The 24713-nt window shown below is 36.0% G+C and overlaps 1 protein-coding gene across 1 annotated transcript in view; it reads left to right on the top strand.

Annotated features, from left to right (window-relative positions):
- thdl20.L (thyroid hormone down-regulated protein (gene 20) L homeolog) overlaps window positions 1-24713 on the top strand; it is an 88073-nt gene that overhangs the window by 53178 nt on the left and 10182 nt on the right. Inside the window, exons 55-85 of the mRNA XM_041576197.1 lie at window positions 1469-1633; window positions 2132-2340; window positions 2885-2991; window positions 3067-3179; window positions 3468-3638; window positions 5208-5455; window positions 5813-5916; window positions 6150-6268; window positions 6368-6526; window positions 7547-7755; window positions 8702-8808; window positions 10108-10220; window positions 11099-11269; window positions 11682-11920; window positions 13074-13177; window positions 13777-13895; window positions 13971-14129; window positions 14224-14432; window positions 15686-15792; window positions 17147-17259; window positions 17877-18047; window positions 18827-19068; window positions 19159-19262; window positions 20434-20552; window positions 20683-20841; window positions 20987-21195; window positions 21693-21796; window positions 22409-22521; window positions 23069-23239; window positions 23657-23901; window positions 24346-24449. Coding sequence (XP_041432131.1) covers window positions 1469-1633; window positions 2132-2340; window positions 2885-2991; window positions 3067-3179; window positions 3468-3638; window positions 5208-5455; window positions 5813-5916; window positions 6150-6268; window positions 6368-6526; window positions 7547-7755; window positions 8702-8808; window positions 10108-10220; window positions 11099-11269; window positions 11682-11920; window positions 13074-13177; window positions 13777-13895; window positions 13971-14129; window positions 14224-14432; window positions 15686-15792; window positions 17147-17259; window positions 17877-18047; window positions 18827-19068; window positions 19159-19262; window positions 20434-20552; window positions 20683-20841; window positions 20987-21195; window positions 21693-21796; window positions 22409-22521; window positions 23069-23239; window positions 23657-23901; window positions 24346-24449 — 4786 coding nt within the window. The remainder of the gene's footprint in view (window positions 1-1468; window positions 1634-2131; window positions 2341-2884; window positions 2992-3066; window positions 3180-3467; window positions 3639-5207; window positions 5456-5812; window positions 5917-6149; window positions 6269-6367; window positions 6527-7546; window positions 7756-8701; window positions 8809-10107; window positions 10221-11098; window positions 11270-11681; window positions 11921-13073; window positions 13178-13776; window positions 13896-13970; window positions 14130-14223; window positions 14433-15685; window positions 15793-17146; window positions 17260-17876; window positions 18048-18826; window positions 19069-19158; window positions 19263-20433; window positions 20553-20682; window positions 20842-20986; window positions 21196-21692; window positions 21797-22408; window positions 22522-23068; window positions 23240-23656; window positions 23902-24345; window positions 24450-24713) is intronic.

Here is a 24713-nt window from a genome sequence, read left to right as displayed (position 1 = left end):
ACAAGCTTAAGGGCAAATATCTCTTCTGTTCCCTTTAATCACTGCTACAAACAACAACACACAAGGTTTATGGCTTCCTTCATGTTGCAACTTTTCCCACTACATGTTATAAGATATAAATCTCACAGGGGTCCCTCAGGGCCCATTATCTGTCAACCCATCTGCAAAAATCATCTGTTGATGTTTCAGGCCCATAAGACCATTTCCCCAAATAAATGGTGGAATAAATGGTGGTTCAAAGGGCCCAATGAGATGAGATTAATTCAAAGGAAAAAAATTGTGATGTGATTATAAGGGGTCCTTTGTGAGAAAAGTCTCTGTGAAGTCTACAGGTTAATATTGAGATGCAATGTCATTATAAAATTAAATGTAGAGACAATGATGCCGATCCCAATCTGTCTTTCACCGGATTAATGATAAACTGGATTGTGATTTAAACAATGATCCTTTCTGTTAAACCAAAAACATCCCACAGTCAAATGCATCCCATTTAAAACCCCACATCACACTATTCATTAAAATACACAATACCCAAAAATGTTTTGTAATGGAAAAAAATATGAAACATTTCTACTATAAAAGCTACCATAAACTTATAAGTCAATACCAACAAGAAATCATTCCTTTCCCTGCAATAAACAACCAAATCCCATAATTCTAAGATTAGATTTAACCCTATTACGATATTGCATATCTTATCTAGGGTTTGAGGGGCAGTTGGTGGCAACCCAATAAACACTATTGTCAGGTCAAGGTATCCATATGCGGGGTTGACAAAATAAAGTATGTGATTTGCTTTTCACAATATAAAGGATGTATCATATGGAAGAATAATTATACCTAAACAGTAATTATTTGCCCCTCCCCTAATAGAATAGTAAGTTCCTCCATGTGAACTTTTTTTTTCCCCCTTGTTGGATGCAACTGCAAGGTGTCCATACTGCTTTATTTGCTGCACAAGTGGACAACACCAAAGCATTTGGGGAGGATCCTTATTTTCGCATGTTTATAGATGATGGTTCCCCCAAAAGAATGTATGTTTTCAACTTAGTATGTACAACAGTTCTTTGGTGCACCATGAGTAGTGATGGGCGAATAAATTTGGCAGACAGTAATTTGAGGTGAATTTCTGCGTTTCGCTGCAAGTAAATTAATTTGCGAAACTGCGGCGACAATTCGCCGGAGAAAAAAAATTGTCGCACGTCAAAATTATTCAGACACAAATTGACCTTAATGCATTTGGACATAATAGCAGCGCGTATAAAAATTGTTGTTCGCATCAATATTATTTTGCCGTCCATTGACTTCAATGCGTTTTGTGAACTTTTCGCAGTTTCACAGTAGTTTTCCGAACACCACCGATTCGCCCATCACTAACCATGAGAGTAAAATGGTGCTGAAACTGTAAACTGCAAATGGTTGGGTTGTTGGTATACCTAAAATTAACAAAATAATTCTTTTTTGGCAGTTTCGGGTGTTGGATTTAATGTCTCCATCACAACTGGCTGGACTGACGGTGAGGTCGGCGCTTAATGATACGTTGCGCTCCACACAGATTCTGGCTCTAGTCCGAAGAGCTGAGTACAGGAAAATTGTTGAATACATCACACAGTTTAATGTTGCTGTCAATGAGGTAATTTTCACAAATAACTTCCTAATAAAAGTCTGTTTTAAGATATTTTTTTTAATGACAAGCCTTTTCTCCATAATAATAATACAGTTCCTTGTACAGGTATGGGATCCGTTATTCGAAAACCTGTTATCCGGAAAACTCCAAATTATGGAAAGGCTGTCTCCCATAGACTCCATTTTATGGAAATAATCCAAATTTTAAGAAATGATTTCCTTTTTCTCTGTAATAATAAAACTGTAGCTTGTACTTGATCCAAACAAAGATATAATTAATCCTTATTGGAGGCAAAACCAGTCAGTAACTCAGCTGTAGAAATGCATGTTGGTGGCAAAACCTGTTGGGCTTGGTATAGTGGTATAGTGACCCTTTATGAGCGTAGAACATTGCAGTTGAAATACTGTTTGCATTGATGTACAGTATATATGTTGTGTGTTATTGTTTGATGAAAACAAGTCTCCATGACTTTCATTAACCTTGGTATTTTCTCTTGCTATATAGGCTAACATCGGCATCCTACCCAACGATAAGATCCAGGATGCCATGCTATCCTTATTCCTAGATAGGCTGAATCCCTACTTCCAACACTTTCCACCAGAACTCTGGGGTGAATGGTTTGAAGACTATTTGCAATTCCTTCTTCCTCATATAAATGCAGCTCAGATTTCATGGCTGGAGACCAATATTTCTTGTGATTCCTATCAGTCAGTGTAAGTATCTCAGCCCATCAAGTTCTAGAAATGGTTTGCAAAAGCAGTCCCATTGACAAATGATAAGCATGGAGCACCACGTGGAGTATTTTGTATAAAATCCAGTATTTATTCAATCCATTGAAAAATCAATACAAAAGAACGCCATGTGTATATAGAACCATCACGCTTGACGCGTTTCGTAGCCCTCCGGCCACTTTTTCTAAAGCTTTGAGCTTGCAGCTCAAGCCCTCGTTTCCAAACCGTTCCCAAACTGTATATGTATCCAAAATAAAAATGTATGGACAGCAGCCAATCTTCCAATAAAAAATATATCTTTATTTGCTCAATGTAAAAATGGCAGAGTATTACAGTATTACCTTACTCATTTCAGGTGCTGCCGCCATTAATTATAGGCCTTATGCAAATATTTGGTTGGTTGCTATGGGTTGCTACTCAGGTTCAAATTTGCCCATTGTTTATATAAGAGTCCTACTGCATTACATTTTAACAGATTTTTCTATTTTTATGACTGTTCCATAATCCTGCTTGTTATACATTTTAGGTTAAGGGGTTTTAACAAGATCTACGAGAATCTGCCTTATTCCACCAAACACAGCCTCTACAATCTCTATATCAAATCATTCCTCAATAATAAAGCTATCACTGGAGGTAAGATCAGGTCGTAATTTATCCCTCGCTCTGCCTGAAGCAAACAGTCCCATAACTCATTCAATTTGTTTGCAGGGGAATCGTGCAACTTTACGAGTTTTATGCAATGGGTCAATGAAAACCTGGGAAATTTTACATATCTGGCAACGTTCCACGATCTGCTTTTATTTCACAGCAATTTCAGCAAGGTAAACATGTCCGCAAGACCATTTCATTGCTTGTAAGAGAAGAGCTACCATAGATTCTGAAAGCTTTACATTTTTTAAAGGGGACTTAAACCAAAAAAAATTTATTTTGTCTAATGAATGACAATGTAACTTTCTAATACTGTATATGTTAAATAAAAATGCCAGTTGTTTTAAATGTTAATTAAATTGATATTTAAAAGTATTCCAATAAAAGATCAATCGTCCATTTAGTCAATTGTACAGTACCTCCTCAGTTACATGTAAAGCTAAAATATTATTCCATTGCAGGTGAAATACTCAGGTGCTCTTACAGCAGAAGAACTGGCTGATTTAACAGTAATATCAGATAGCTTGTGCAGTGACATAATGACAAGCATTGTGTTCCAAAAGGTCAGCAGTTTGGAGTCCTATGAAGAAATAATGAAATATTTGGAACGTCTAAAGGATAATATGGGACAGGTATGGTATGAAATCTGTATTTACATATATATAATCTATATGCTGTTCTCCATATAGTTATGTCTGCAGTGCACAACAGCATTAGTCATTCGGTTATGTTTCCAATGGAAATAATTTGGAATCAGAATTCTGAATATGTTAATTTATCAAATATAATCTTATATATATTATATGGGTGTGTTTTTGATAGTTGATGCTCCAGATATAAATATGTTTTGAATGACAACTATCTGGCAATACTTGGGAATGTATAAAAGGTCATAGAATTAATGTATGCGCAGACAAAGAGTGCCATTACTTCTTTGGACTGAATGATAGGAGCAGATTATGGAGGTTTGTAGAGTGATGAAAGGTATATAAAGTTATACAGAATTGTAGTGTATATGTTTGTCCACCATAAGGCATAGTAAAATGAGGGTGTACATTCCATTTATGACCAGAAGAAGAAGAAGATGGAGGGCAGGAATTCCCTAGTACGGTAATCCCCATGAGCTCATGAGCTAATAAATCTGAGGCTAGGGTCTCCAAATTGTAAGTGTTTACTCACCACATAGAGGCAGAGGTCCAGGTGCACCACCCTGAGCCCTCAGCACAGGGAGCGGACAAACCGAAAATTCTTTGGAGCAGGCACTCAATAAAGCAATCTTCCACCAGGCAATTCGTTCAAAGTCAAAAAAAATTTATTGTGTCCACAGCCTTATGTGTTTTGTGTTACAAACATTTAATCATAGTGGCTCATGAGCAACATGTTTCTCACCAACCCCTTGGATGTTGCTCCTAGTGGCCTCAAAGCAGGTGCTTGTTTTTGAAATTCTGGTGTGGAGGCAAGTTTTGGATGCATAAAAAACAGCCAATCAGAGCCTTCTGTAGGCTGCCAGTCCACATATTGGCTACCAGATGGCCAATCACAGCACTTATTTTACACCACCCAGGAACAGTTTTTTTTATGTTTGTATTGTTTCCAAACTCTTTTTACATCTGAATGTAGCTCACTGGTAAAAAAAAAAAAAGATTGGAGAGCCCTGCCCTAGAACATTCTGGAGGAAGGAAGGTGACCAGAAATACTGAAGACGTATTTTATTTGAACTTTATTTCATAACACATTGTAGAAGTGAGGGATGTAGAGGCCAGTAGACAAGTAAGCTAAAGCCCCACCAAGGAGTGAGAAGGTTTATTAACCTGGCAGGTCCACTTATGGTTAGGGCAATAGTTGAAGGAACATATTATATAAGTTGGCCATGGTGCACTTATGACAAGTAGCCCTGAGAAGGGTGTTCGGAGGCCACATAAGAAGTTACTGGAAAGGCTGATATTAGAAAGTTCTGCCCTGGTAGGGTGTGTGTGAAATCCTCCTTAAGATTAAGGTACTGGAAGCTGAAAAGGAGAGTGGAGGGATGGGATTTTGGATACCAGGAGATGGCTGCATGATACCATGAAGCAACTGTGAATCTGTTGTGACAATTGACTGTCATTCATGTTCATTGTAAGAACGAATAGCTTCAAGAATGACATAACATGATTTATGTTTTTGGGCGTTCCATCTAAGATTTATTGTGACTTACATTCTAGGTTACTGATCTGACATCAAATATATCTCAGTGTGTTGAACAAAAACTTCTCAATCAGCTCAGTGTTCAAACACAGCAGGATGTACTAAGTAGTATATTATCTGCACAACACGAGAATATGGTTGGGCCCAACATAACAAACTGGCTGCAAGTCTTTACAGTTCTGCTGGAGGAGTTTTCTTCTGCAATCAACGAATCTCACATTTCAGCCCTTCCAATTAATATATCATGTGACGGCTTTCATGAAATGTAAGTGGCAACAGCTTTAACTACATTGGCTACAAAGCCAATGGATACAAAGTCAATTCCATATGAGTTTCCCTCATGTGAAGGTATTCTGTAAACAGTATTTGTAAATGCAATAAGGTTTACATTTACTTATAGCATTTCTTGTGATGGCACAATGGGTGTTTTTTGCCCATGGCAAATTGTGGTCTCCACAAAAAAGTTGAATCACATAATCTCTCAAAAAATGCCTTTGTTTGCATTTTGGGACTAATACGTGAGTTATTTTGGCAGACAAAGCTCACTGTGGGCCATCATTCTAAAATTTGTTTGGCGAGAATTCACTTTTTTCTGTTAACATTTTGTCTTTAAATATCTCAGAATCAAGCTGTTAAATAACGTCCTTACCAGAATGAGCAAAATGGAGGTGGATTCTGCTTTCATCTACTGCAAGTCCTATCTTCTGCAACAGCGCAGCTTGACAGGTAAGAAACAGAAGGAACCTAAAATGTTGGATGCCATGGACATTAGTAACTGCAAGTTCCCTAACAATTTTTATACTCTAAGAAACACCCAGTTTCCAAGACTGATTACAAAACATAACCTCAAGTTCAACTCTTCCAAATGATCCACTAGTGCAGGAACTGGATTCAAGGCTCTGCCCTATGTATCTCTATAAAGGCAGCTCTTTTTATAATACAAGCTCTTTCTCCTTAAGGATCTGCATGTGCTTCAGATACAATAAGTAGCGCTGAATGGATCACGCTGAATTTCCGTGGATTTTACACCAGAGCAGCCATCTCAGACCTCCTAGATTTGTATCCAGATCTTGACATAGTAAGTACTTAAGCAAATGTGACAGAACCCAAATGTATGAAAAATACAGTAAATATTGAAGGGGAATGATTCCATAAATGTTCTCCATTTTGTTTCCAGGCTGTTCTTTTTGGTATGTTGACCTCAAATGAAATTGCAGAAATCCTTGTAAAAGAAGATGTCCTTGCTAATTACATGCTTCTGACCAGAGTCTTAAACCTCATCGGCATTAAAAACATTTCTGAATATGTGACTGCTTTTACGCTTAAAGCAAAAGAGGTATTCTTTGAAGAATGTTGTAAATACATAATCTATTTTTCCTTTTTTTATCCCAAGTAAAAAAAATTACTAAATCGATATATATTCCCCACAATGACTCTCTATTATGTAAGAAGAACCCTGTACTTCTGCTAAAAATATATAAGGCATTGCCCTACTCTACAACAAAGGGGCATCACATGTTTCTCTCCAGATATATTAATATACACCAATAAATAAAAAATAATCTAATCAACAGAATAGATATCCATTTACAATGTATTCAACTATAAGAAATGTGGTTGGTTAACCTACCATCTACTACATTCAAGATATCTATATCAAGATATCTAAACTACATGAGGGTGCCCCTGTCCATATATCTGCCCAAGTGATGAGCAATTTTTCAACAAGTTTCACAGCAAAAATGATGCCCAAAAATGTGGTCACCCATAGACTTCAATGCATTTCTGCGAGTTTTTGCCCTTTCTCATATTTTCGGCAAAGCAATATGGGTCAGATTTGCCCATCACTACATGCCCATAGTATAAAAACCTTGATGGACTGTTAGTAATACCAATCAATAGCTATATAACCCTACTTAGGTCAAGTCTGAAGCAGACTTTGTCTACGTTTAGCTAGAGAACGTTTTTGGTGAAAATAATTAGGAAAGTGGGGAAAAAAAGTACTTTAATAACTGAGCCAGAACATTTATTTTTAAGTTGATTCTAAGTCTGAAATGTTCATAAATATGCAAAAGATTTGACTAGCAGGAAAAATGCTCTATTTTAATGGAAAACACAACTCCAATAAACATGTGCTTTAGAAAAGAAATACCTTGGCTTGGCTTGGAAATTCATTTAGAAACAATCCCAGGCAAACAGAACCTGTTTAAATATGGCAATTCCATATAAGCAGGAGGGACAAATGTGTTTCCAAAACAATACAGAACTTGTAACCATTAAAGTTTCCAAAACAATAACCATTAAAGTTTAACAAAATTAGAATAGTTACAAATGATATCTTCATTTTCCCCCTTAGGTAGGCTTGCCAACTTCTCAGTTAAAGATGATAAAGGAGACATTGCTATCAACTGTGCTTACAAAACTGAGTTCCAACTTCTCTACTTATGAAACCCAAGACTGGGAGATGCTGTTCCAAAAAGATTTGGTTGATGTGCTTGCAGAGTTTAACAGAACACTTCTTGAACTTCTGCCTCTTACAATGAGCTGCTCCTCCTACCAGGAAATGTAAGTTTGGCATAGATACCATCTTGTTAAGGCTCAAAACAACAAAAATCTACAAAAGGTGGTAGAGTCCCAAGTAACTGGATCTTATGTATTTCTATCTAAAGTTCCATTATGGAAAAATACAGGATAACAAAAGTTCAATTCCAGCTTGGGCACTACCTGCAAGGGGTTTTTATGTGTCTCACTGTGTCTACTTGAGTTTTCTCTTCATACTCTGCTTTCTTCTGGCACTCATAAAACATACAGTCAGGTTAATTGCCTCCTGATCAAATTGACCCTATTTTGTGTGAATGTGATCGGTACTTCACAAGGGTTATTTATCAAAATTAGAATTTCTCAGATTTTTTAAATAAAAAAAGTCTGACCAAACTAGAATCCATATTTGACCTTATTAATTATTTTAAAAGCACAAATTAATCGGTTTGGGGAAAACCCCCATAAAAATGTACGAAAAATCATATTGTACGATTTTTTTCGGGGTTTTTTGCAGAATCGTACGATTTTTTGACAAATACAATTTTTTGGATTTTTGCCCAAAAAGTCATAAATAGTCAGATTTTTATGCTAATTCCAGCTCACATCACAGAAACTTTCAAACAGGATAGGGACCCATTGACTTATATACAACTTATATACAAACCATTCACTTATATACAACTTAGGCAGGTCTGAGATGCTGGATTTTAGGATTCTGACTTTTTGCAGCTTCTGGCTTTAATAAATCCTGAACATTTTTAGTTTTTTGTCCCACTAAAAATTTAGATTTTTTAATAATAAAACTGGAATTTTCTCATTCAGACTTTAATAAATAACCCCTACGACTCTAAGCTCTACTGGGGCAAGGACTGGTGTGAATGTTGTATAATCTCTGTAAAGTTTTGTGTAAATAGGCTGGCACCATACAAATAAGATATAATAAATAAAATATTTTTGTATCCCTCAACAGAATACAAGGATTTAGTACTGGTTATCCTTCAATGACGACAAGGACAAAAGAGGACATTTACAATCATTTTATTAAACGCTACATGGTCTACAATTCTCTTTCCGGAGGTTTGTTCTGTGTGTTATTCTTAGTAAAGTGGTGCATTCAGAGTTATCAAAACTATGGTGTCTAAAGATCAATAAACCCTACTGTTTTAGGTGCTAGATTTTAAATGAAATATTATTAAATTTATCAAGATAAGAAACAATATTTGTCTAGTAAAAAAGGGGTTAATATGGTCTCTATCTGTATATATTTGGTCTGTTGAGTTTCCCCTTCTCATCCTCCAGCATCCTGCTGCCATTGGGATACATTATCAATACAGGTATGGCATTCATTATCCAGAAACCAGTTGTCCGGAAAGCTCCAAATTACAGAAAGGTTGTCTCCCATAGACTCAATTTCATCCAAATAACCCACATTTTTAAAAATGATTTCCTTTTTCTCTGTAATAATAAAACAGTAGCTTGTACTTGATCCCAACTAAGATATAATTAATCCCCATAGGAAGCAAAACCAGCATATTGGGTTTATTCAATGCTTACAAGATTTTCTCGTAGTCTTAGGGGCAGATGTATCAAGGGTCGAATTTCGAGGGTTAAATCCCTCGAAATTAGACTGGGGAATAGAATCGAATAGGCAATTCGGGCGAATTTACGTGCTGGCGAATAGTCCAATTGGCGACTATTCGCCAGGCGAATAGGCGCTTGATCGAATATTCGCTCGAAGGATTTTCATTCGATCGAATGCCTTTTTATTCGATCAAAAACTTGGAAAACAAGCCTATGGGACTTTCCCATAGGATTTTAAAGCAATTCGGTAGGTTTTAGGTGGCGAAGTAGGCAGTCAAAGTATTTTTAAAAGAGACAGTACTTCGACTATCGAATGGGCGAATAGTCGCAGCATTTTTGAGCTCGATCCAGTACTTCGACTATCGAATGGCGAATAGTCGCAGCGTTTTTGCGCTCGATCTATTTGAATCATTCTACTCAGGCAAATTTATGCCAATTTGATAGTCGAGGAGCACAAAAAACTATGCGAGATTCAAGCTTTTTTCCCCTCTATTCATTCACCTGAGCTTGGTGAATGGGCCCCTTAATGTATGAAGACCCAAATTATGGAAAAATCCAAAACCCCAGGTCCTGAGCATTCTGGATAACAGGTCCCATACCTGTATTTGAGGTATTAATAATCCTACAGGGTAGTAGAAGTAGACCTCAATATCTCTAAGCAATATCTATGGCTAGCACTGATAGTTATTACTAAGATCTTATGTTGTTTCTGGGCTTGTCTAATTAATCCTGTATTTCTTTCATGGTTTTGGTTAAAAAGGGTTTACCAGCTGCTGATGTTGCTTTCCTTTTTAGGTGCTGTTTGTGACACAGCAAATTTTGGAAGCTGGGTCACTTTTAACTTGGGGAATTTTATCCAACAATCAAGCGCACAAGATCTCCTTCTGTTTAATCCAAACTTCACAAAGGTGAGAATTCATAGTTGAAACCATATTTAATCAATGTTATTTAGAAAAGGCATAAAAATGAATGAAGAATTAACTCTTCCAGCCAACCATATTAAGACAAGGGTAGTGCTTACCAATTTATATGGAGGGTCGGGGGGTCCAGATGCACTGCCCTGGAACAACAGCCGTAAGAGCAGATTAAATGTATATCTTAAGATGGGGGCACAAGGCAAGAATATGAAAAGAATAATGAAATACTGTAGATGTTGTAAAGTATCATGTTACACCTTGGTGGGTTCCCCCATCCTGAGAGTTAATACAGTTCTCAATGGAGGCAACTGCTGGACCATGTTCCTACACTACATCGCTGAAACGAAGTACACTAAGGGGCAAATTTACCTAGGGTCGAATATCGAGGGTTAATTAACCCTCGATATTCGACTGCCGAATTGAAATCCATCGACTTTGAATATCGAAGTCGATGGATTTAGCGCAATTCGAACGATTCAAAGGATTTTAATCCATCGATCGAAGGATTATCCTTCGATCAGAAAATTGTTAGGAAGCCTATGGGGAACTAGGGGGTCGAAGTATTTTTTAAAGAGACTGTACTTCGACTATCGAATGGTGGAATAGACTAATGATTTTTAGTTTGAATCGTTCGAATCGAAGTCGAAAGTCGAAGTAGCCCATTCGATGGTCGAAGTAGCCAAAAAAAACATTCGAAATTCGAAGTTTTTTTCCCTCTATTCCTTCACTCGAGCTAAGTAAATGGGCCCCTAAGTAGTAGCTTGTTGATGTCATGGTCCTCAAAATATAATCCATGGATTCTGAACATTAATATAAGTAAGGAATATTTTACTTAGTTATATGTTTGGGGTTTTTCTTTGTGTATGTAGGCAGAGAACCCACATGGGATCCCTCCCACAGAACTGGCAGACATGACTTTCATTTTTGATGTGTTGCAAGACTCAAATTTATCCGCCAACATTTTTAACCAAATTGAAGGATTTGAAAATTCCAAGATGCTCCTGGAGTATTTAACAAGAATACAAAGTTTGACTTGCCAGGTAGGCATTCATTGTTTTAAAACGGTCTACATAACGATTTATCTACATTTAGATATTCCTGTTAGCTAACTGTCACCTACAATTTAGCTTGAAATTCTAATATTATAATGTTTCCAGTTATGGAATAGTATGGGGCAAAAACGAACATTCCAGTCTGGTGATTATGGAACATACCGTAGACAGATCAGAATCTCGGATAATCAATATTTCATGTTTTATGAACATTTTCTAATGCCTTTATCCGACTTGTTCTATAAATTGTGTTGGGATTGTCCTCCAAAACAAAAAATAAATCCTTTATAATTTTTATATTTTTAGAGGAGTTTTGTTGGATTCCACATCTTTTTTGTTTTCATTTAGAAAGATTTAGCCATTCCAACCTAACCAAGTGCTGTTTGTTTCTTTATGTCAGAGCCCATTCTCACCCAACATGTCTTCATGTGACCAGCCCCTGGGACAGCTGAGCATCTCCACTCAAACGACCCTGCTAACTACCATTATCACAGCGCTGAGTATGGAGAGAAGTCTGACTAATATGTCAACATGGCTACAAGCTTTCAGCATTATTATTCAGAACTTCTATTCTGCTTTAAATGAAACCCATCTGTCCCATCTGCCACTCAACATCTCCTGTGAAGACTACAGAGCAATGTAAGAGAGGTTTCATAGTATAATCTAGAGCAGGCGTCCCAAACCTTCTTACCTGTGAGCCACATTCAAATGGAAACAGAGTTGGGAAGCAACACAAGCATGATTTATGTTCCTGGGGTACCAAATCTGTGATTGGCTATTTGGTAGCCGCTATGTGGACTGGCAGCTTACAGGAGGCTCTGTTTGGCACTACACCTGTTTTTTATGCTACCAAAACTTGCCTCTAGACTAGGAATAATAATAAACAATTTCAGACCACCGGGAGCAACATCCAAGGGGTTGGTGAGCTATATGTTACTCCCAAGCCACTGGTTGGGGACCACTGCTCTAGAGACACATTATTTACTTTCCTTTAGATGAAGGTTAAATATTTTTACATGAACTACGATTAGTTTTGACTTGATATTTTTATTGTCCTTCTAAGGCATGTTCTCCCTAGATGAGCATTCCTTCATACTGTAATAATTATTACCAATTACCAGGCAATGAATAGGACAGGGTAGCCTATGCACCCCAATATTTATGCACAAACTGTACTTCCTTTGTACAGTGCCTAGTATATCCTTATACTTTATTCCACTAACTGTATATACTGAGGGGGCGATTTACTAACATTCGAATTTCAATTTTTTTTCCAAATTGCGTTTTTCTATAAAAAGTCGTGTTTTTTTATTTCTCTAAAATTCAAAAAATTTGAGTAAAAAACACAAAAAAACCCTCTAATACTACTCTAAAACTGCTAATACTAAACTCTGCCAAGTAAAATCAGTTGAGGTCCTATAGATGTCAAGGGGAGCTGCACTGATCCTTTTGGACCTCTTTTTAGCCATTCATATTTTTAGAGGTCTTTGGATTTTTTTTTCACTAGTAATTGTCTGAAAAACTTGAATTTATAGAGTTTTTCATATTTTTTAGCACATCATTCAGCATTTGTTTCTGTTCATACTTTTTATATTCGTATCTTTTAATAACTTTCATGGCATTTGTGCATTTAGAGAAAATTTGTTAATCGTGGTTTCAAAAAGCTCTTATTCTAAATCGACCTTTAATAAATGGGCCTCTGAGCATTTTATAAGAAATAAAAAGTTATATATGTCGCTAATAAATAAAACACCATTTTTTTCTTTTACTCTTGTTTTGCCACAATTTACAGAATTAAGATACTCAGTGGCATCTATTCCAAACTTCATGAAGCAGAAAAAGGAACCATTTTCACCTACTGTAAATCCTACTTAAGCCACCAGCAGAGAAACACAGGTAAATATCTAGATGTACATCAAGTTCACATTGAGTTGAATAGGAACTATATTGGATGAATTGTAATTGTAAATGTAATCTATACATTTATATTGTCAAGACCTGTATATAAGCTGTTATGTCATCAATATATCAGCCCCTATCAATGCACATGAAGAGTTGGGAGTTCCATTATATTGATGATCTCTGCCTAGCGATGGGCGAATTTGTCCTATTTTGCCAAAAATTTTGCGAATTGGGGCGAAATTCACAAAACGGTAAAAGATGTTCCGAAACGTGAATTTTGACGCCCACATCAATTTTGACTCTGGCGTTAAAGTCAATGGGCATCTGAATAATGTTGACATGTGACAGTTTTGATGCAAGCGGCTTTTTCGAAGAGCGGCCAAAATTTTCACTGCAGTTTTGCGGATTTATTTGCCGGTGGCAAAACATGGAAATTCTCAGCGAATTTATGCCTGCCAATTTATTCGCCCATCACTATATCTGACATCATGAAGTTGGTTGCAGAGTAAAACACAAGACAAATCATGAATGTGATTGAAACTCATCCTTGTGTAGTGCATAAGTGCGGCTCATAAACAACTCCTATTTTACAGGGTCTGCTTGTGCCACGGACATGAATAATACAAATGAATGGATTGCTGAAAATATTGGACCCTTTTCCGCCAGCGCTACTGTTACTGAACTCCTGGAACTCTATCCAAATCTGGAAATAGTAAGGACCCTTCTGCTGTGTACTTATTTATTAATGATCCATTCTCACTAAATACCTGACCCTAATATATTCCAGGAAGCCCTGGTGAATCACTTGACACCAAATGATGTGGCTGTGCTCTTGACCAAAGCTGATGTCATTACTAACAACAGTTTACTCTGGGAAATACTGAGATTTATTCAGCCTACAGATATATCGGAATATGTCATCTCTATAACAACAGCAGCTGAAAAGGTAATAGAAAAGGGAAACTATAATATTATTTCACACTGATTTTTTTAATGGAACAAACCAGATTCTAAATCCCTCCATGTGTATCCTTCCTTAGGTTAACCTGTCTAACAGCCAGTTATCCAGTGTGAAAGCTACTTTGCTGGAGTCCATTTTATTAAGGCTTAACTCCACATTCTCCATTTATAAAGATGAAGATTGGAAGATATTGTTCCAAAGAGATTTAATTTTGCTGCTTCCAACGTTTAATCCAACACTTCTTGGTCTTCTTCCAATGAACATCAGCTGCTACTCCTACCAAGAAATGTAGGTTTTGTGTTCAACGAGGGGGAATTAATACTGGAATGTGGTCATCTCTTACTTTCTCTTGTTTACCTTTGTCTTATAAAATTAGTCCTTATCCTTATAAAGGTATGGGACCTGTTATCCAGAATGCTCAGGACCTAAAGTTTACCGGATAAAGGGATCTTTATGTAATTTTGATCTCTATAAAAATCATTTAAAAATAAAATAACCCAATAGGATTGTTTCCCTCCTATAAGGATTTATTATATCTTAGTTGGGATCAAGTAGAAGGTACTGTTTTATTATTACAGAAAAAAAAAGAAATCGTTCAGAATTTTTTAAATTATTTAATTAAAATGGAGTTCATGGGAGATGGTCTTTCCTTAATTCGGAGCTTTCTGGATAATGGGTTCCTAGATAACGTATCCCATACCTGTATAGCTAACTGTCTTGATTTTCCGTTTCCCTTATATTACAATTAAGGCCTAACAATGTTATTTCAATATAAATAATGGAAACCATGGGAGTTTCAAAAATATTAGCTTCTTGTGCCAGATGCATTGGAGTCAGTGGTTGACTTTTCTCACTTTTTTTCAGCATAAAAACAACAATATTTATCAAGTAAAACAAAATGCATTGTGAAATGCAAACGCAAATTTGTGAAGAAACCATGATTTTCAATGCAAATCTGTAACTGTTGATAAAAATCACTATGTACATGTCATTTGTATTGGCTCATGTTTTGTTAGAAATATTAAAAGCTATTAACATGATTTTTTACTTCTGTACAGGTAAGGGACCTATTATCCAGAAATATTTTTATTATTTGGGCCCCCACCATACCTTCAAGCTACTAAAAAATAATTTAAATATGTATTAATCCCAATAGACTGGTTTAGTTTACAATTAGTTAAGGGGCGAATTTATTCGCCAGGCGTGAATTTGCGGTGAATTTCCGCGATTTGCTGCCGGCGAATAAATTTGCAAAACCCACTGCAAAAATAATTAATTATATTTTAGTTGGGATCAGGTACAATGTAATGTTTTATTATTCAGAAAAAAAAAATATATTAAAATTTTAATTTTTTGATTAAAAATTGAATCCAACGGAGATGATCTTCCCTTTCTGAAACTTTCCTAATAACGGATCCCATACCTGTACTTTACTCATTACCTACTACAATTTTTAATTTTTATTCCAGGATCCGTGTAAATATGCATGTAAAACAAAAGTAGTAATCCAATAATATCTTCTTTGCCACCTGTTTTTACAGCATAAGAGGCTTCAGCATGGCATATGAATCCCTTTCAGCTGAAACCAGAGAAGACATTTATACTGTATATTGTAAGGAGTATCTACAAGAGCAGGCTCAGTCTGCAGGTAAGCATTATAAGCAGGGGGAGGGCAAAAAACAATCGATGGAATAGTTTCACTAATTATTAATTCACATTTCATTAGAGATAAGTGTGTTAGTTCACAGTGGAATTGAGTTGTCAAAATAATATTAACATATTAATAATAATATTAATAATAAAAAAGTTAATAATAATAATAATAACAATAATAAACATTTTAATATTTGTTGTTGCAAATTATAACAAAAACAAAATTATTAATGGTTAACCTCTTACCCTCTTTTTGCCTTGTTACACATTACCTTTGGATAGTCAAGAATAAACTCAAGAAATGCACTGTATTTATTTGGTGACAAACTCTGGAATCTAGTCCTTGCAGCCATTATCAAAGCTTTTATTGTTGTCGTAAATAAAAAATAAGCTGTATTGTATAAAAGGGATTGAATATAAATACAATGAAGATTGATACTGCAGAATCAGTCTGTTTTTAATGATTGGTTTCTGCTGGTGAGACAGTACCATCTTTCTGACATTTAACAGACTGAAAGGTGCACCAATGGACAACTAAAAATGTGATAATACTTTGGACCTATTAAAGGGATTGTTTTGGCTGCAACTGGAAATAAGATTTCTAGGTTCAAAAAATTTGCGAAATTGCTGAATAATTCGCAATAAAGTATAGGGGCAATGTTTTTGTTGCAAAGACTTTTTTGGAGCAAAATATATTATAGTCTATGGGCAGCTTTTTTGTTATGGTGACTTTTTTCTCACTCTTATTGCATTAAAGTCAATGGGCGTTTTTTTTCTTGCATGGTGAAAAAAATCGCTCATCATTAGTCACAACATTTAAGCTGAGTCTTGCTTAGCTTTCTATGCAAACAAGTAGACCCCCCATTCTGAAATTTCTCCTTAGTCACTGAATGTATCATCTTAATATGCCTTAATGTGCACTTTTATTTACAAACACATTTTATCTACATTTAACCAATAAATATCAATGTATTCAGGACTAAAAAATACCAATGGAAGTCAGTATATATTAGGGTGTGCATCGATTGTATGTGTTCTAGCCGTGTGGTACCTGCTTGCTCCCATGTGGAGGAATTAGTCCCATTCATCTTTATGGCTTTGTAACAATGGGAACATTGGAAACAGAAAGCTACTTTTTGTGTTTGACTCATGACCCCATTACCTCTTGGCAAAGAGCTGGTTTAAGAGGGACAATTCTATCTTGTAGCAGCATACAGGGGAACCTCTAGGAATGTACCAAAACATACTATAAGACCCCCTGGTATACAATCTTTTAGATATTTAAGAAAATGTTCTTTCTTTGAAATAACCTTTTTTAATAATCCATTCCATGGGGTTGTACTTTGTAGTTACTACTTGTGATAACAATGCCAACATTATGTGGATTGAAGAAAACCTTGGAAAGTTCATCTTACAGTCTTCCTTTGATGATCTCATTCAATTCAACAAAAACTTTAGAAAGGTGAGAAACATGAATAAAAACAATGACCAAGGCTTGGAATGTTTTTGTAAGGCGTATGCTTTGTCCATTAAATATTCATTTCTGGCATACTGCCATATATCTTGTCTTGGCTAAACATTCCCCACAACAGCACTGTTGTGGGGAATAGACATCAAAAGGTCTCTGAGAAGGGGTAGAGGGCCAGACTGAGCCGGTGGGACACCGGGAAAAACTCCCCATGGGCCCCGCCGACCCAGGCTCCCTCTTGAAAACTGTGGACACTCCCTTGATGGTTTGGCGCAAGGAGAAGGTAAAGGTGCTCTGGCTGGTGATTGAGTCTGTGCAAGAGGCAGGTAGACGTAGGTTTTGACTTCTGGAGAAGATTGTCTGGTGTGGGGACCTGCAACTCGGGTGGAGGACCCTAAGGGGTGCCCTGAGGTGGCAGCCCAAGTGGGCCCCCGGACACCCCACTCTAGCACTGGAAGGGAATGAAACCACAACTGTACAATACATTTGATCGTGATGGACAATATAATGCCTTCACCATTGAGTTAAAAATGAAGCCAGGTTATTTTGTGTTTAGTAAACTAGTATCACTTCAAGTCAGATGACTCTTTTATCCTTTAAAATAATTTTAGGTGGAAAGTCCCGATTCTCTCATGGCTGCAGAACTAGCCGACTTCACATTTTTGGCAAACACTTTAAAAAGCACAGCAGCAACCGCAGCTCTTGTTGATCAAACTAAGGCGTTTGATAACTGTGGAGAACTTGTGGAATATCTTCTCAGAATGCAGAGTATGAATTGCCCTGTAAGTTGACTCCCATTTATGTACCTTGCATTTTTTACTATACTTTATACATATTATTTTTATTTGTGGATGCTCAAAATAAACCGATAATCTTCTGTATTTTGCTCTCATCTAGTCCTTTAGCCGTTAGTGAATTCAATGACAGCTAGAGAACGTTGCTAGAAATGTTGCATTAACCCCGAGCAGATTCAAAACATGACAAAGAGACTTAACTGGGTACCATGTCTTAATTTAAATTTTTGCTATGGAGTTTAGCCTTGCCTAAGATTCCACTGTTTCTCAGGTTGATTGCTCCAAGCTTCCTATAGTCACCCATAGCCCTCCTGCTTTGTTATAAATCCCTGTACATGAAGTCAAAAGAAGTCTTGGCCTAGCAGTCAGAAGAGTATGGTATGATACTAGTGGGGACACAGACTGTAAATGGTACTTTCCATAGTAGAGACAACTCCCTACGTTTTCTAATTTCTCTTTAAAGAAAGATATTCTAAATTTGTGGGATCCTGCATGTGCAGCAAAAAATAAAGTCAGGGCCAGAACTTGGGGTATGCAGAAGAGGCAACTGAGCTTGGGGCACAGGTAAAACCTAGTTGACCAATATATTCCCCAGTATTCATGTGAATTATTTGTTGTCTAGTTTACCCAGAGTGTGGGAAGAGAGTAGCTGTCGTTTTCTTGTTTCTGTTTCAGTGCGCACAAATATTTTGTCTGCTATATAGTTTTGCCTAAACATAGGGCCCCTTAAATGGAAAGATTGAAATGTATTATTTTTTTCCCCCAAGAACACAAACAAAAGAAACTCTTCATGTGATGGGCAACAGGTTATAAGCCAATTGAACATTATGACCGAGCAAGAAATATTTAGCAATATATTTGCCTTACTGAACAAGTTGTGGAACTGCCAGAACACGTCTACTTGGCTGCAGATTTTCAACCTTTTGCTCAACAGCTTCTCGGTGACACCAAACACTCTGGAGCTTTCCCAGCTGCCATCAAATATTTCCTGTGAACATTTCCAAGCAATGTGAGTGATGCTTAAATCTTTTTTTAACAAAGAAACTTTTTGTCTAGGAGTCCTACTTTCTGTTGTCTGATTTTTTTTCTTGATCAACAGCATAAAAGATCTGAATGATATCTACCATAAGTTCACTACTGAGGAAACCGAATTGGTATACACCTACTGCAACTCCTACCTCACTCAACAAGAGAAATTTACCGGTATAGAGTACATAATATTTTATAAGACAGATGTGCTTTTTGGTATAGGAAACAACGGAATGCAAACCTTCTGGAGAGTCTTAACGATAGTGTTGCATAAAAGTCACCCTCCTGCCTGAGGAAGCACACTATGTGGTCCTAAACAGGTAGTGCTATGCTACTTTAAATAAATCTACACTTTTTGCATCCATAAGACTCTCCAGTGGATTTGTGTTCTATATAACACTGGCTGTGACTTCTCCACCTGCTGTTGATGAACCACAAAATACATTAGTGTTTGCCATCATCCTACTGGAAGGCATCCATCAACAACAAAATGCTGCATCTGTTGATACTAAAATACGAATTTATCTAATTTTTTAAATAAAAAACCACATCCAAACTCTAATACCAGGTTTTATCTTATTCGTTATTTAAAAAGCTCATTGTAATCGAATTAAAAACGAAGTCGAGTGAAAACCTGAATCATAAGATTTTTTCGGTGTTTTTCCTGAAAAGCCCAAAATGGTCAGATATGCAGGCTAATTCCAACAAAGACAACAGAAACGTCCAAATGAGATAAGGACATCTGCTATAGATTTATATACAGGTCTGAGATGGCAGATTATCAGAATTTGGGCTTTTTGCAGCATCAGGCTTATTAAATTTAAAAAAAACGTGAGTTTTTAAAAAAAAAAAAAAAAAAACGAAAAAAACTCAGACCATATAAATTCAGAGTTTGGTAAATAACCCCCTGAAAGTCATTTTAAATGTGTTCATTAGCTACTTTGAAGAGTATTCATTAATGTACAACTAATTCACTTGGTGCATTTTTTGAAAACTTAATATTGTGCAGTTTGTTGGTCAGACCACACCCCAAGACCTCCAGTTGTCAGAAAAGGATCCAAGACCTATGGTGCATTCATCACCCTTTTTTTGCTTTTCTAAAAACAAATGGCTGTTAAAGCAACATAATTGTGAAATATGGATTTTAAGTAGGACAAATAAAATCTGCGATAGAATATTCTAGATCTAGAGCAATAAGTGAGATATGGTTCTGTCTCAGATCTCCATGAGTTAAGTGTATATAAATATAATCATTCCCCTTCCTTTGCCCCTCCACCCAAAAAATCATGTAAATAACTGCTGATAATCCTAATTCTCCATTCACATTACCTTAACATCACTGTAGGTTCTGCTTGCGTAGCACCATTCAGTAGTAGCGAAGACTGGATCCAGAACAATTTTGGCTTATTCTACATTAGAGGAAACTTATTTGAGCTCACAGAACTCTATCCAAATATTGACATTGTAAGTAACAAACTATATAAAATGTATAAATATGCCCTAGCTGTTTATTTAATGCTACATTTGAAAAATGATAGCCCCCAAGCTCTTGTTTCTAAAGACTAAGAAGAATTTATCTGCTTGTGTCTGTCAGGCTCTTGTACTTGGGATACTAAAGCCAAGTGATGCCCCGTTGCTCTTCTCCAATGCAGAAGTTCTTTTAAACAGCAATTTGTTCAAAATAGCTGCCAACTTTGTGGAAAAGGAAGATATTCCTGAATACATGAACATAATTACAGAGACTGCAAAGAAGGTACTGTAGACTTTTACTTTTAACTACTATTACTACAGTAATATAAGTGCTGATCAATCAGGAATTCATTCTACTCCATCTGTGTTAGAAATGAAAGTGAAGCTGCTCAATAAAACTGACACCTTTGCATTTGATGACCCATTAGGCACATATGTCTGACTTTGAACTTGAGATTGTGAAGAAAATTCTGTTGGATGCGGTCTTTGTGAAAATCAGCTCAAACTTCTCCTCTTACAACACAAATGACTGGACAGTATTGTTCCAAAGCTATCTGCTTCCATTGCTTCCTACTTTCACCCAAGATCTGCTTTTGGAGCTGCCAATCAATCTTACCTGCCTTTCCTACCAGGAAATGTACGTTTGTTAAAGCCTATTTGTGTTTTAATGCTTTACTATTTTGGCATCAGTGTTGTTTATTTCCATGTTGGAAGCAAACTGTAGATGGAAACAGTGGAGTCATTTAAAAATCACTCCAGCTCTCTATTTTGGAGTTATATATATTCCAATTTCTATTGGATTCTGGAGCAACATTCTTATATAATGGAACTTTATGGAGGATATTAGCTTATGGAAAATGCAGCATGGGCAGTCAGGCACTCCAAAGGTTTCCATGGAGGGTCACAGAAATGTAAAAGTAAAATTCTTTACTCAATGTTGCATGCAAAAATCACCATCTCCATCCACCCTACACGTTTCATGTCCCAGGGACACTTAATTTGCACCCTATTGTCTTAAATATCTTGCATATGATATTGTAGTAAGTAAACTGTAAATAATTCAACAATATATCTAATGGGTTGGATAATATTGTATGATCCTAATATTCTCTTTTTATCTTTATTGTTTAACAGTGTTAAAGTGTTTAGCATGAGCTATTCATCACTACCGGCACAAACAAAAGAATATTTCTATAATTATATTAAGCGATACTTGAGTCAGCGAGTTTATTCTGAAGGTTGGTCCAGTTTTGCTTAACATCATTTAATTAATGCAATTTAATATGTGGTGGAATATTGCTAACAATGCTAGATTCATTTGTGCAGTATATGTTGGTTAGAAGGGTTAAGTAAGGCCAAAGCTGTGGATAGGGCCAATAAGGGTAAGATTTGCTTTTGGAACATTATTTGCCAGTCTGAACACTACTTTTATTATAGCAGGGCACTTGTTATAACAGTATCTTAAGTGTTGATTAAATGTACCAAAACAGTGAGCAGTGGACAAAAATTTGGAGCACATATGGAGTGGGGCTTGAACTCAAGAAAACCACTGCTTTAATGTGATATTTGGTGCATGTATGTTTGAAAACGAGGTCACCAATATCGGCAAAAGGCTTGGACATTGGTTGTATTCTTGATTGAACAGGATGGGAATTTTCATCAGGAGCCTTTAAAGGCTCCCAAACAAAACATTAATACTCAATCATCAGATAGCTATCATGTTAGAAGAGAAAATGAATGACCAATGATCACAGGAAAGATGTATGGCCACCTTAAAACCTCGTCAGTTGTTTTTTTTGGGGGGGTCAGTGATCTTGTTTTAATCAGTATTTCTTTGTCTGTACATGCAGCTCCTGTTTGTGGAACTGAAGATTTGAGAAGTTGGGTTATTTTCAACATTGGGAACTTTGTTCCACAATCAACAACTGAAGACCTCATCAGCTTTAATAAGAACTTCACAAAAGTAAGACTTCACTTGGTACTTAATTCAGAAATGTAAAAACACCATAAACATAATGTATGGGACCTGTCATCCAAAATGCTCGGGATCTGGGATTTAACGATAATTTTCCTTCATTTGGATCTTTATACCTTAAGAACTTCACAAAAGTAAGACTTCACTTGTTACTTAATTCAGAAATGTAAAAATGCCATAAACATAAGGTATGGGACCTGTCATCCAAAATGCTCGTGACCTGGGATTTAACGATAATTTTCCGTAATTTGGATCTTTATACCTCAAGAACATACCTTAAGATATTCATTTAAACATTAAATAAACTTAATAGGCTGGTTCTGCTTCCGATAAGGATAAATTATATCTTAATTTGGATCAAATACAAGGAACTGTTATATTATTACAGAGAAAAATCAAATAATTTAAAAAAAAAATTGGAATATTTGCAGAAAATGGAGTCTATGGGATATGGGCTTTTTGTAATTCAAATTCTGTATAACGGATCCCATACCTGCATAATGACCTACTCATCTGATTTTTGTTTTATTTAAAGATGGAAAACATTTCAGGGCTAACAGCGACAGAACTAGCAGATCTTACCGTGGTTGTCGACGCACTGCAGAACTCAACCTTATCAGCCATTCTTCTTAGCCGGGTGACAGAATTTCATGATTATGAATATCTCCTTGAATATTTAATGAGGATTCAAATGTCTGTTTGCAAAGTATGTATTCATTTTATTATATTCCTACATCCATCCACATTTGGAGCCCTATGTATTTATCTATACTCTTCACGCTATACACAAAATTTCGAAATGTCCTCTCTTCTATTAGAAAGAGATCCAAGAACAAAAATATAGTCCACTGACATGGTAAAATACAAATGAATTAATGGTGAAGCAACTATGCAAAACAATAGCAACAATACAACAAAGACAGGATAAAGGATTTACCGATATACAGATTTACATAATATATATATTTAACTCAACATATTTGGGGGGCAATTACACATGTTGGATGAGACAAGGAAATGTAAAGTAGAAAACAGTTTTTGGGTGGTGTTTCCAAAAAAAATTAGAAGACACATTTGTAAACAACATATATGCCCCATATTATAATTGTTCCTTTTTCTTCAGACGACAGATTCCTCATCAAACGAAACATGTGACCAGCTCCAGCCAATGACTCAGCTGAGTGTCCATTTTCAGAAGGACATTTTAACCAACATCTTCACAGTCCTCAGTCAACAGTGGAGTTTTCTTAATATGCCAAAATGGCTAAAGGTTTTCGACATTCTTGTGAAAGACTTTCTTGTTGCTTTGAATGAATCCCACCTTTCTCAGTTGCCCCTCAGCATTTCATGCGGAGAATACCAAGCAATGTAAGTATGTTGAGAAGTTAGAGTTGGTTTAGTTTTTAAGTATGAGCATATTTTTTTCCCTCTCTGAGAACAAAGAATAGGTCAGAGTAATTATAAGGCCAACTGTAGGCATTTTGATATCTGTGGATCATTTTGACTTTCCAAATACAAATGTGCATGACATTGGAATAAGCTGCCGTTATATGATACAATCAATATGCCAAAGTGTAATGAAGATACTAGTGTTTTTCCTGTGAATTAATTCTGCTTGAGTAAAGTGGCCACATTATCATAAATCGGCTACTCAACAACGAATACCCTGCTTAGGAAAAATCAAAGTGGCACTTTGAGATACAGTATTACATATTAGCCACACTTTAATAAAATCTCTTTCCTTCAATAATAATGAATTTTTTTCACTAACTAAATGTTATTTTGTATTAATGGTTTCATGATATATTTAAGAATTAAGATTCTGAGTGAAGCCTTCTCCAAACTAAATGACTTGGAAACAAGAACAGTTTTTACCTACTGTCAAACATACCTGAGCCAACAACAAGAAAACACAGGTAAAGATCTGATTTATATGTATTATTATTATTGATAATAATATATAATAATATATTAAATAGAGTATAATTATAATATATAATTTATTATAATATAATAATATATAATAATCTGAGAACTGCATTTGTCTACCTTGCTGAAGGAATAATCACAGAATACTGTATTATGCATACATTTCCAAAGGTATGAGCCACACATTGGGTTTGGTCATTTAATTTATACAAATAATAAGGCCCTCCCCTTAAATTACATCATTAAAGTGG

The sequence above is a fragment of the Xenopus laevis genome, chromosome 9_10L (assembly GCF_017654675.1).
Source record: "Xenopus laevis strain J_2021 chromosome 9_10L, Xenopus_laevis_v10.1, whole genome shotgun sequence".
Classification (NCBI taxonomy): Eukaryota; Metazoa; Chordata; class Amphibia; order Anura; family Pipidae; genus Xenopus; species Xenopus laevis.
The sequence above is the reverse complement of the archived record's forward strand: the minus strand, read 5'-3'. Positions and strand labels throughout refer to the sequence as shown.